At 38.6% G+C, this 12,442-nt stretch overlaps 1 protein-coding gene and 1 long non-coding RNA gene across 4 annotated transcripts in view; both read left to right on the forward strand.

The window, feature by feature from the left end:
• PITPNM3 (PITPNM family member 3) overlaps window positions 1–12,442 on the forward strand; it is a 55,403-nt gene that overhangs the window by 17,120 nt on the left and 25,841 nt on the right. For all 3 annotated transcript variants that reach the window (XM_039562848.1, XM_010402240.3, XM_019287525.2), the window contains one exon: window positions 8,654–8,701. In XM_039562848.1, the coding sequence (XP_039418782.1) occupies window positions 8,654–8,701 (48 nt within the window). The remainder of the gene's footprint in view (window positions 1–8,653; window positions 8,702–12,442) is intronic.
• On the forward strand, window positions 7–8,644 carry LOC120411012. The gene is made up of 3 exons (XR_005603387.1): window positions 7–412; window positions 3,687–3,764; window positions 6,621–8,644. It is a non-coding gene; the product is annotated as an uncharacterized LOC120411012 (long non-coding RNA).

Genomic DNA, 12,442 nt, shown 5'->3' on the forward strand with positions numbered 1-12,442 from the left:
GTAATGTTTAGCTTGTATTACCTATTTGTTTAGAGTTAACAAGAACATCTGACTACCGAAGCAATTCATTTTTAGATACTATGTAAATGCTCTACAGAAGTAATGTAATTTTACAGCATCCCATAGTTAAAAGATTAACATGGATATCTAAGTAGCATTTTAGTGCTGAGAAATGAATTGCAATGATCTCTTTCAGGAGAAAACTTTGTCAGACCAGGTAATACAAATTTATTGGCTTCAGTGGGAAGTCAGTGTTGGACTCAGCTGAACAACTATGACATAGATTACAAGACTAAAACTTATTTTTTCTTGTGTTCAATGTGTGAGAGACTTCTTGTTGTCACCGGGTTATTTTGCTCCTTAAAGTCGACGAATCTTTATCTGGAATTTCTATGGAGACGCATACTTTCAGGTATTTGGGGCCATTTTTATATAAATATATATGTAACTATGTACCAATGAAAGGAGTGGGAAATGGGCGCTGATACACCAGTAAGAATCTGGGACTTAGGGTAAAGGCCCAAGCACATCATAGTTATGCATTTAAATTCACTCCTGGTGCAAAGTATTCTATCCATTACATGAAAGGAAATGCATGTACTCACCACTAGGAACAAATTCAGACTGGTGGATTTCAGTCCTCCAGCTATCTTGACATCATATCCTTACCTTAAATATATATTGTTAGTGATTCTAAGGTCGAAGTTATTGTTGGTTTGTTTTTGTATAGTGCAAGTGCAGTGAAGGTAAGTTGAGGTAAGGTGAAGAAGACTTTTTGTATACTTTGAATTTAGTATATGCTTTATATTGCATTACTTGAGCTTTTTATGGTGGGAAATGAGATTACTGTACACGTTAACTTGCAAACCAGGCAAATACTTTTTACAGAAAAAAATGTCATTCAATTCAAGCTAGTAATCTTAAATTCAAGCATGTAAACTTAAACCTATGTCAGCATTTTAAAGGGTGAAATCCTGAGGAAAAATGCTGGAGTATGCATTATCCATGAGGTCAAGACACATTTGTTTGAGACCAAACCTGCATAAGACTTCAAATAAGGTCGTGTGAATATTAGGGTTGTCCTCTCTCCCTCAGTTGCTATCTCTTGTTATACTGGTCTTTTGTAAATGTGGGTTTGAGAGCTGGAACATACCATTTCTTACTTCTTTTCTCTCACACATGCAAATTAAAATATGAGAGAATCCAGAAACGTCTCAAGTGGATGAAGAACCACAGAGCTCCATAGGGAGATAATAAATGCTTGCCAGTGCAGTTGGAGTTTATCTGTATTGTTATGATTCAATCTCTGTATACGGCCAGCAGACTTTTCAGCTCTTCAGCCTTCATTTTGTCACCTCTTTCCCCTGTTCCCTCAGTTCAGTTTATTTTTTTAAAGAGTAGAAGAACTGCAGCTGCCAAGGAATGGCCAGTGCAGCTCGAGGCCAGGACACCTTGCCTTTGCCAGCTGAGCAGTGTCACACATCCATGGACATGAGCCAGCTTTAATTACACTGAACAGCAGTAACAAAAAGGTTGCAGCTTTAGTAGATCAGACTGCCCTTCCTGAGCTGGTAACTTCCACGCTAGGGAATTTTATTTACTTCTGCCTTGCTAACTGGTGAGCAGAAGCAGTTGGCATTTTCTGGGTCATTAACATAGACAGAACTACTGTATCACTTCATGCAAGCTACATTGCAACATCAGACCTCTTTTTTTGGTCACATCTAATAAAATATGCAAGCTTGGAAGTTTTTCTTGTATTGAGCTTCTGGTTTTTTCTGTGACTGTTTGGTTTTCTGCCTGTCCTCAGTGAACCGACCACTGTTGCTGGACAGCTCTGATTCTTGGCCATTTTACCAGAAATTATAGGACAGGTTTTATTTCATTACAATTGGTGAATATCCCAGAACCAAGTTTGCAAAGCCAAGATTTCAGAATTTAGCAAATGCCAAGCTTGAGATCTTAATGTGATCTTCATCAATTTCCTTTGTCTATTTGCCCCAACGCACTAGTTTTAATTACTTAGTAGTGTGATAGGAATGGATTGTATATCTCAGGTTTGCTTATGGTCCTCGACATGAGTAGCAAGAGAGGTTTTGTCTTTAATGATGGTGGGAGACGTCTTGAAGGAAAGTTTGTCTAGCAGTGAAGAGAAAGTGCTTGTGCATCTTTCTTGTCTGTGGATAGCTTTTTCATAAAAAAGCTTCCTATAGAAATTTAGAGAGATGTGAAGATGATCTTCAGAAACATAGATGGATGAGTGAGTAGGAAGGTTGAAATGGTTGATTTAGATTATGTATTAAAATCACAGTAACAAGATATTTGCAGTAATGTGAGTTTGTGGTGTCGTTGTGGGAAAACAGGTAATTGGCATGTTTTTGTTTGGTTATTTTTTTTAAGGAAGAGAAATATACATCTTTGTAATATGTGACCGAGTTAAATAACATCTGAAACTTGGTGTGTACAATCTCTTTTTTTTTTTTTTTTTTTGACTGTGCATTCTTGCACAACTCATGGTTCTCAGGAGCACGTAATTTCTGTCTTTCACTAGAAGGTGTACTTAATTATAGAGTGATTTGCGTTGGAAAGGACCTTAACGACCATCTTGTTCCAACTCCTTGCCATGGGCATGAACACCTTCCACTGTCGCAGGTTGCTTCAAGCCCCATCCAACCTGTGCTTGAATATTTCCAGGGATGGGGCAGCTACAGTTTCTCTGGGCAACCTGTGCCAGTGCCTCAGCACCCTCAGAGGCATTAATTTCTTCCTAATGTCCAAACTAAACCTACTTTCAGTTTAAAGCCATTCTCTCTTGTCCTACCACTGCATGCCCACTGGCCTGCTGAAGGGAAAAATCAACCAGGCTGTTATTCAAGGCCACAAGTCCTGCCAGAAGTGGGCTCCTTTTCTCTGGGCCCCGGGTCACAACATTTGTCACAATGTTTCCCTCTGCATCCAATAAAGGATGGAGATTCTCCTTGGCCCTCTTTTATGGCCGACATATTTGTAAAAAGCATTTAATGTTGTCTTTTATAGCAGTAGTTTGAAGACTAAATTCTAGTTGAGCTTTTGCCCTTGCAATTTTCTCCCTGTGTAACCTCACAACAGCCCTGTAGTCTTCCCCAGTTGCTCGCCCCTTCTTTCAAAGGTGATGCACTCTCTTTTTTCCTCTGAGTTCAAGCCAAAGCTCTCCGGTCAGCCGGGCTGGTCATCTTCTTTGCCAGCTCAGCCTGTGTTTTCCAAAATGTAAACGCTACAGAAACCCACACATGCACACACAAAAAAAGTGAAACAGGCAAAGCCCTAATGAATCTTGACTGTTTCCTTGTTTTAAAACCTAATTTATTTTAAAAAAAAGAAAAAGGCCGTATTTGGTATTTTTGTAGAAAATAAACAAGCAAGCAAACAAATAACAATGTAATTTCTGTAATAAAGCTTGCCACAAATGATGACTATTTATTTAATACACCCTAATTAAATTTTAAGAGCCATTAGTCAATTTTGTCAGCAACATGCTACTATTTTACTCTGCAAGTCCAGTTAATTGAATTAAAATGCTTCAAATTAGGATGAATTCTCAGGTATATTGACAAAATACGATTTAATTTTTAGTTGTTTAAAACATAACTGACTGTAAAATGCCTGTGAAATTCACTTTTCCTGTGCTTCATATGCCACACATACAGACTGATGGATTGCTTTACTGGTTACCAGCAAAATACATGGACATGATCAGCTTTCACAACTGGAAATTTTCATATCAGGTGAGTGAACGGCCTTTCTTGGTCCCATTGCACAAGAGTAGGTTACACAGATCTTTTCATCTTTTACCAAATTGATTGTCTATCTGGAAAGTAGTGCTGACAGGAATATTGCTTTCTTTCTGGGAGCCATTTGAATTGCTGATTTAGATCAAATTTATTCTTCATATCCACCCCGCTACAAGATAGTGGATAGAGCTGGGAGATGCTACTGTTGTGCAAGTTGTATTTGGTCTGTGTTTGGAAACCTGCAATTCTTTCCCTTTCTGCACCACCTAGGATTGAGCTTTTCAATTTCTACTGATTTTTTTTTTAATAACAAGCTTTGTGTTTCTCAGTGGACTATAAAATGCTGTTGAATTCACGACATGCACTATGACTCCCCACTACTCTATCTGCTCTTTGTAACTTCCCTTTAAAAAAATATTTCCTGAGATTTTAAGTGCAATAAATGCATCACTGAGTGATTTTTTTGTTTGGTTTTTTTTTTTTTTTTTTTTTTTTGTTGTTCTCTAATATAGTATCTTTTGGATCTCATTTTTTCCCTATCTAGAGTTAGGGGGAAAAAAGGCTGGTTTATTTGTGCAGCAGCCAGTTTCTAGGAGTGTCAGGAACAATTTCTTGTTGATTCCTTCAACTGCTCTCTCTGTTCTCCTGTCATAATAGCCACAAGGCACTGAACAGAACTGAAAGACTAGAATAACGTTTTTGGTTAAGATTAAGTTTGATATACATCGGTGGAGTAAGCTAATTTATAAAATCATAGAATATCTCAAGTTGCAAGGGACTCATAAGGATCAAGTCCAACTCTCTGCTCCTAACAGGACTCCCTAAAGCTGCATGGCAGGAGGTCGCAATTCGTATGTTCTGTTGTCTTATGTGCACAAGGCTGCTAGAAAGACAACTCGATGACAGTGATTCTTCTGTTTAGAGAAGGTTTGGTTTTGTTTTGGGCAGACTGCACGAGGAGTAGCTTTTCAGAGTGCACTAAGCTCCCAGAAATTGTATTGGGCATTCCAGAGCATTAAGCATATATGAAAATGCCTTTGTCTTGTCCCAGACTTCTTGAATTTCTGGTTAGGCCAAATTAATGCACGAGGTAAGACAATACCAGTCAGAAGGGTAAGATATACTGACAGCTGCTGCAAAAATTTACCGTGACCTTGCCCTGTAGATGAAGGTAGAGATAGGAAAGCAAATGAGAAAGTAATTGCTATTTTATTACTTTGTAGGACAGAAACAGTTTTTAGTTTGTCTGTGGAACAGTATTGCTTTATCTTTCCATCAAATTAAGAGTCTAACTAGTCTGGTATCATGGAGAAACATTACTGTGAGAGAGAAGTAATTAATCAACTTCAGGAGATTTTTCTTCATCAAATATTCAACTGGGTTGTTGCACAATAGGTACAAATCTTACATGTAAGAGGAAGGTTTAGCTACATCATTCTTCAGGTTGATGTTTTTTCGGAAGGAGAAAGACTGTAGGCTTTCTGAAAACCATCTATGGTTTCTTGTGAAATAAAATTAATCCCAGTTTAGGTCAATAATAAAGGCTGGACAGTGTTTAACCCCTCTGAGGGCTGCCTTGCCTAATTTTGTCCACAGTGAATGTTCTGTGTAAACAAACTGCTCTCTTCCTTCCCTCCAGCAGCATGTGATCTACCCCTCCTCGTCATGCCCTCCTGGAGTCACATAATTAATTAAACGGTGTTTTTACATAGCTGACTGTGATGCTTATGCTGCTATTAAATTTATTGCAATAGCATCTGCTGCTGCCTATTAATATAAAGAGTGGCAAACAGAAAATTTGGCTTGGTGAACAGTAGAAGGGAAATATGGAAACTACAATAGTCATCAGCATTCCAAAATGCATCAGATTGCTCATATAAAAAACAGATTTTACTTCTAGCTGCAGGTTTTGGAGAGAAGCAGTGGATTGGACTTCTGCAAATCACTACTGTTAGCAGTTTATAGTAGGGCAGGTTACTAGTGTTGTGCAACTGCTGTCATTTAATTTTGTGATGCTGTATGTTCTAGAATACAGCACAGAAGATGCATGCAAAATGGAGGAAGCTTAATCTACCTGCTAAGATATTTTTTACTGAGAGCTGAGTCCTGCTGCAGAGAGCATTGCTTTCCTTGCAGTCTCTCCCTTTTCATTTTTTAATCTGTATTAAGATCCGGTCCACATGCTGAAATCAGCATGTGTTCTTGCATCATTTTCACTGGGCCTAGAGTTTCCCTGGCTGCCATTCCCATGGAGAGGATCATACCATCTGTAGGTATATTGCCTCCTTTCCTTTCCCTCTGTTTTCCCAAGTTTGACATATCTATGCTCACACTGGTGTTACATTTGCTACAGCATTTTTAAAAAAAAATTAACAAAACAGATTTTTCTATTCAGAAGTTAATTTTCACAGTATTCTTGCTGAGGTGAAAGTCATGTTCTAAAGAGGAGCATCAATGTTGTTTGTTCCAGTGGTATGGTTATGTTGTTACACAAATTCAGATTATTAGAGCGCAGAAAGTCATGTATACCATAAAGCTTGCTGGCGCCTTTTTGGCCAGTATTGCAGGACTGGATGTGTGAGGGAAGAAAGAAGAGAACAATTCCCCTGGTATCTCCTTGGTCCTGAGGCACTCTGTTCTGCTGTGCTATCCTCTAACGCTGAACCCATTATTGATGTAATCCCAGGTGAGAGCAGAACAAGAGACAAGAATTGTACAAAATGCCCTCTGACATCTCAGGAGCACATGTGTGTGTAATGGCTACAGGCTACAAATCTAGTGTATGTATATTGGCAGTGTACCACGGCATGACACTAAAGGTAACTTTGTGACTCTTATTTTTACCTGCAGCTGCTTTCTCTGAAGAATACAGAAGGTTATTTCTACTGGTTTTACCAATCTTCTGTGGGACAATAAGGTGGCTTCTATTCTGGTTTCAACACTGCCCAAAAAACACCTTCCTGATTTTTTTTTAAATTTTATTTTTTTTAGTAGCATGCAAGTAAGAGTACTTGCAGATCATCCTTCAATTCTGGGACAGAGAAGTGGCATTTTTTTCAGAATCTGTTAAATATATTGTGTGATGAAAAATAAAGTAACTGTCTGTTTCTTAAACCTACCAAATAAAAATTAATTTTAGTTCTGTAGTGGACGTCTCTTCAGTATCTGTCGAGAGCTGTTCTTTTGTGATGTAGAGTTTCTATCTGCACAGCCATTCAAAGCTGCCACAGGAAGGAATTTTATTCATGAAACCCATTGTTTTACATGTTGTAATTTGTGGGATTGTGTATACAAGCACTTCAGAAAGCTGGTCTGTGCTCTTGGCACGGAGGTCTGGTTTTTGCTTTTACCTCTCACATTCCTGAGGACTTCACACGTTGTTCCCAAGGGAGTGACTGATGGCTGCTTTGCCTCAGCAATGACTCTCTCTATGAGCTGTTGCAGTTAATACTTCTTCCCTGGTAAGCTGAAAGCAGGTAACAGTTGTGACCCAACCTCTTTGGCAGAACAACAGTCTGTGAATTGTCCTGGAAAGGAACTGAAAATGAAAGATTATATGTGAAGTTTGGAAATAGCTAATTCAAATTATTTTCATTCCTCAAAGGTGAGGTACAGCAGTGTACTGCAAGTACAGCTTGCACAAAGAGTGGACTAAAGGAGATTTCTTTGCTGTATATTAAAAGCCTGACATTTTTTCTGTTCTTTTTATTCCCTTCAAAACCAAATTGTCAACTGTGATAGTTGGAGCACCTGAAAAAATAGAGAATAGTTGCAGCACTGCTGCATCCATCAGAGGACTTAAACATTATTATTAGTCTTTATGTATTAACACTAGCTGGATTTAGCTTAACAGTGTTTTTAATTCATGAGATTGAGAAACAGTGCAGACAAGTTCTAAAGTCTTAGACACTAGGCAGAAGCTTTCATTGAACACAAGCAAATCAGTGGGGAGGCAACAGCAGCACATGCAGTTTTATTCACAGTATCGTTGAGGGCCACCGGCGTCCCTGGTCCTTGTCATTTACCGTTCTGTTCTTTGATGCCAAACACCTGCAACAGGATGTTGCCTCTGTTGTTGAGTCAGGCTGTGCTCCAGGAGCAGCGTGCTGTGTCTGTTGCAGGTGTGAATGTACTCAAGAGGTAGGTTGGCTCTGGAAAAAAAAAGTAAATGTTGCCTGGGCCTCTGAAGAATGAACCTAGAGAAGGGATTGAGAGACCTGTGTTCTCATTCCAGCTGTGATGGTAGGTGTAGGTAGAGGTAGGCTGATACCTTTGGGTTTTGTCATGGACAAATGATGGCAAAGGTGTTTACCCTCCATGGTAGTAATGGCCAGAGCACTTTATCTATAGGAAGGGCCTTTATTCCCGTATCCTTATGTCTCTGTAGATTAGGTTTTTGTATTTAGATCTGAGAAAATCTCTTTGTACTTGCAACTTTCCTTGGACGGGTAGACTGTGGAAGAGAATGGAAGGACAAAAATATTCTTTAAACAACTGCTAATTAAATATTTGTAATAAGAATCTGGTTTGTATTGCTAGGTAAGTTATGCCAATTCTTAGTTATTAAGAGATTCAGTGACTAGTGCTGCAGGTGATCAAATAGATTCCTCCCTACCTACCTACAAGTTTCATTTTTTATGATGCCTTTCTTGAAATGAAGAATAAAATCTAGCTTCTAGCATAACCATTTTGATTAATAGATTCCAGAAGTTGTCAGGTGTGTCATATGCTGATCTATTCCCACGGAAGCCAATGGGGGTTTTTGAAATCTGCATAGTAGTAGTCAGTTGCAAAATATTTACAGCAACACAGGAGAAAAAGTAAAGAACTTGATGTTCATGTACAGCAATTTTAGTTTACATTGTGGTTTCTTTCTTTTGCAGGTGAAGAGTCTGCATTTTGCTCATCTGGCTTTCTACAGGAAAAACAACGTGAGTTGTTCTAATTTTTCTTTGTACCAAAGCTATTCAACAACTAGAGATAGTAATAGAGTAGAGTTGTTAACTAGCACAGGCCTTGTGGTATGTTACACTGAGAAGAGAAATGCATGTGGAGGGATCATGATTCTTTTAAATTTTCTTTTAAATTTAATTATTTTCACCATGGATTATTAAAATGTACCAGGAAAGTGCCTGTGACATTATTTAATGCATTATTGTCTTATAGTGTTGACTGGAGTGGTGGAGGTAGAGCACTGGAGAGTGAAGCTGCTGGTGTACACAATAGCTCACACAGGACAGTACAACATGGCTCAATTTGGAGTGTAGGAGCCTTCAGTGCTTTGTGCTCTGGACTTCCTCCTTCCATCTCTGCTTAGGGAGGTGCAAGAAGTGTTACTGTTCAAATTTCTGAGTGCTATAAGAATGAAAAGTAGTTCCAAGCCTGGCATTGCTAGGGTTCCTTTGCTGCTGGTGCCCAACTTCAAGGAGTGTATTTACATGTGGCTCTGCTTTTGATATTTCTATGGTTTTGCATTGCTTGCTAAAGAGCGAGAATTGACTTATAGAAGTGTATGGTGTTAATGAGGGTGTTTTCCTTCATCACAGTTCTCTCTGGGGACATTGTCCGTTACCTTCCTGGAGTTCACAGTGAAATGTTGGTTCTTTTTTCCTGCAGCTCTGTTTGTAAGGACATGCTGTCACTAGGTGCCAACCCCTTCCTTTTTGGAAATCATACTTTTCCCATCTGGCCAGGTCTGGTAACTGGAGCTGTGGAGCATTTTGAGTCAAGATCCTCAGCTAAATCCTGTGTGTTTCTTCTTCTTCTGTTCTCTATAGTAGTAATTTACGAGATCTGGTAGCATGTGTATGTAGAAGACTCATTCAATGAAGAAACTGTGAAAGTTAACACAGGAACTATCTCATGTTGTGGTTTTCAGAGCACGATTGGGCTCAGTGATGCATGCCATTATTTTCCTATAAACAGTGCAGTTTGCAAAACTGCATCTGCAGTATATTTACAGTATTCTTTCTCATTTGTTAATAGAAAGCATATGTCACAGCCTTCATATGAACATATTTCTTATGATGGATTTGTCATTATAAAGGGCTAGCAATAGTGCAGCAGATGGCAAGAAACGGCATCATTTCTCATGAGGGCGTGATAATGGAAATAGCAGTTTTCTTTTGGGACTATTGCCACTTTATGTTTTGTAGCCAACACAAGTTCTCTTTTTTTTTCTCCTCTAAATTTTTTTTTCTCCTCTAAATTAACATGGCAAAATATTAGGGATATTTGAAATGGTCTGTGTCATAAAAAAAAGAGGACCTCACTTGATTTTTAGTATGGCTTTGAACTTTACCTCATGATCTCAGAAGTTTGGGAATGATCATACGAATTCTCTTCTACTAGATTCAGGGAAATAACTTATTTTTTTGGTCATGTATCAAACCCCTGCCTTTCATGCCTGCTTTGAGGTGTTGAATCACTCAGAGTTTTTCCTTTCACCTGGCTTTCTTCTCGTGGCAGTCTTGAGATCTGATGTACTCCATGTGAAGAGACAGGGCAACAAGTTACTTCAGACAAAGTAACTGAGTAGAGATGCAGAACTTGCTTAGTGCCTCTCTAAATCACTGATGAACATGTATGCATGTGTATATATGTATATTGATATACCAGTTCCAGTGGGAATTTGAGTCTGAAACAATCCCTGCCAGACACACTAGCTCACTGGTATCTGTGTTAGCAGGATATGTTTCTGTCTGCAGAAATACTTGGTATATCACTCATTAAATAAGTTAGTTTAGATGGTGTCCACTGTTCCTGACTGTTGACTGCTAGAATGAAAAGCAGTTTTTCTCTTGGGGTTGCATTTGTTTTAGGACTGTGTGCTGTCTTCCTTATAGTTCAGTTTCTGGTAAGCAATAGGCAAGTGTCACTTTCTGTTTTGACTCACCTACCTCACCTAAGTTTGTTTTGGTACCACATGTTACTAAGAGCCATTTAACTAGTAGGGTAGTTCTCAATGGGCTGATACATGGTCCTGACCAAAAAGTGCTCAATAGTTCCTGCTGATTTTTTATAATGAAGACTTAAGTTTTAAATCCCTTTAATTTAATTTAAATGTTTTTAAATTGATGATCTCCCCAAAAATGGAACTTCTAAATTTCTATTGTTGACATAGTTGTTTAATAATGAGGTCAGCATTACATTGCAGAGAATTTCAGAAAGCAGTTGCATTTGGTGGAATTTTAGGGTTTATGATGTTAGGTTTGCTTTCTGATGTTGTGAGTTTTGTTGTACTCTTTTGTTTTATACAAGTATTAAATTACTGATACATTAAATCCTTGCTTGTCAGAAAGGCAAGAATAATTGCCTCAATTTTAAATACAGAGAAGTGTAGACACAGGCGCTAAATAAATTTACAGTGGCTGTAAGGGATAATATTGGTAGAATGTGCTGTAGAATTCAGTCTCAGTCCTAATGCAGAAGAGTAGAATGTTCAAAATGTGTTTTGGACTAAATTCAGGGCTTTCAGAATAACCTGGCCAGACCCTGCTTAAGCAGTGTTCTTGGTGAGGTGAAAATTACATTCCACTCTCTTAAGGTCTGGCAGACTGCCTGTAGACAAATGGCATAGAACCTCAAAGAAGGTGTGAACTCCTAATGCCAAGGAAAAGTAAACTGAGCCAACTATAGCATTATGGGGTGTATTTATTTTCTTCTGGCATGCTGGAAGAAATGAAGGTAAATGTGTCTAAATCCTGAAAGCTGTCTGTTATCTATTTTGGTGTAATTATTTGGTACAATCATCTCTCTTTAACTCCTAAAACTTGTGTCTGTCTTGGAGGGAGGAAGGCTTCCTAGTTTCTCTAGGAACAACTAACATGAGATGAGTGGAATTTTAAGACTGCAAACTCAATCAGCTGAAATTTTAAATTTCAAATTTCTAGCATCATCACTCACGAGGGTTTAAAAGGCTCCTCCTCCCCTCCCATAAGAGTGAAGAGGAGTTGTTACAGGACTAGGATTCACATCTTGTCTGGAATTCCATCACTGTCGGAGGGAAAAGCACATTTTCCCTCCCCAAAGAGCTAACCACAACATTTGCTAATCAAATTTCATCTTACAGCTGTTTCCCAGGTAACTAAGATGCAACGGTAGAAAAAAAAAAAATACTGCATTGTGAAGAGACCAGAAAGAGCCGGTAGCAATTTTCTTCAATGAAGAAACAATGCAAAAAAAAAAACCTGGATAGTGCTGTATCATCTTTTTCTCTGACCTTAAGGCCAGAGAAGATTTGTTCAGAGGTCACGCTTTTTCACAGCCAGCTGTAAAATTAATAGAATAGAATAGAACAGAATAGAATATTTTCAGTTGGAAGAAACCTGTAATGATCATGTAGTCCAACTGCCTGACCACTTCACGGCTGAACAGAAGTTAAAGCATGTTGTTAAGGGCAATGTCTTAAATGCTTCTTAAACACCAACAGGCTTGGGGCATTGACAGCTCTCTAGGAAACCTGTTCCAGTGTTTGATCACGCTTTCTGCAAAGAAAAGCTTTTTAAGTGTTCTTTCCCAAGGCAAGACAGTGGACAATCTCTTAATCTTAAAGCTGGTATCAGGAATTTTTCACCACTTAGATCAGGCTGCTGCCCAGCCAGGCTGCCTAAAGAGCAGACAAGTAGGTCTTGGAGTCTGTTTGGTCATGCTCCAAAGTCAATGCAGAAACT

This window comes from Corvus cornix, chromosome 19 (assembly GCF_000738735.6).
Source record: "Corvus cornix cornix isolate S_Up_H32 chromosome 19, ASM73873v5, whole genome shotgun sequence".
Taxonomy (NCBI): domain Eukaryota; kingdom Metazoa; phylum Chordata; class Aves; order Passeriformes; family Corvidae; genus Corvus; species Corvus cornix.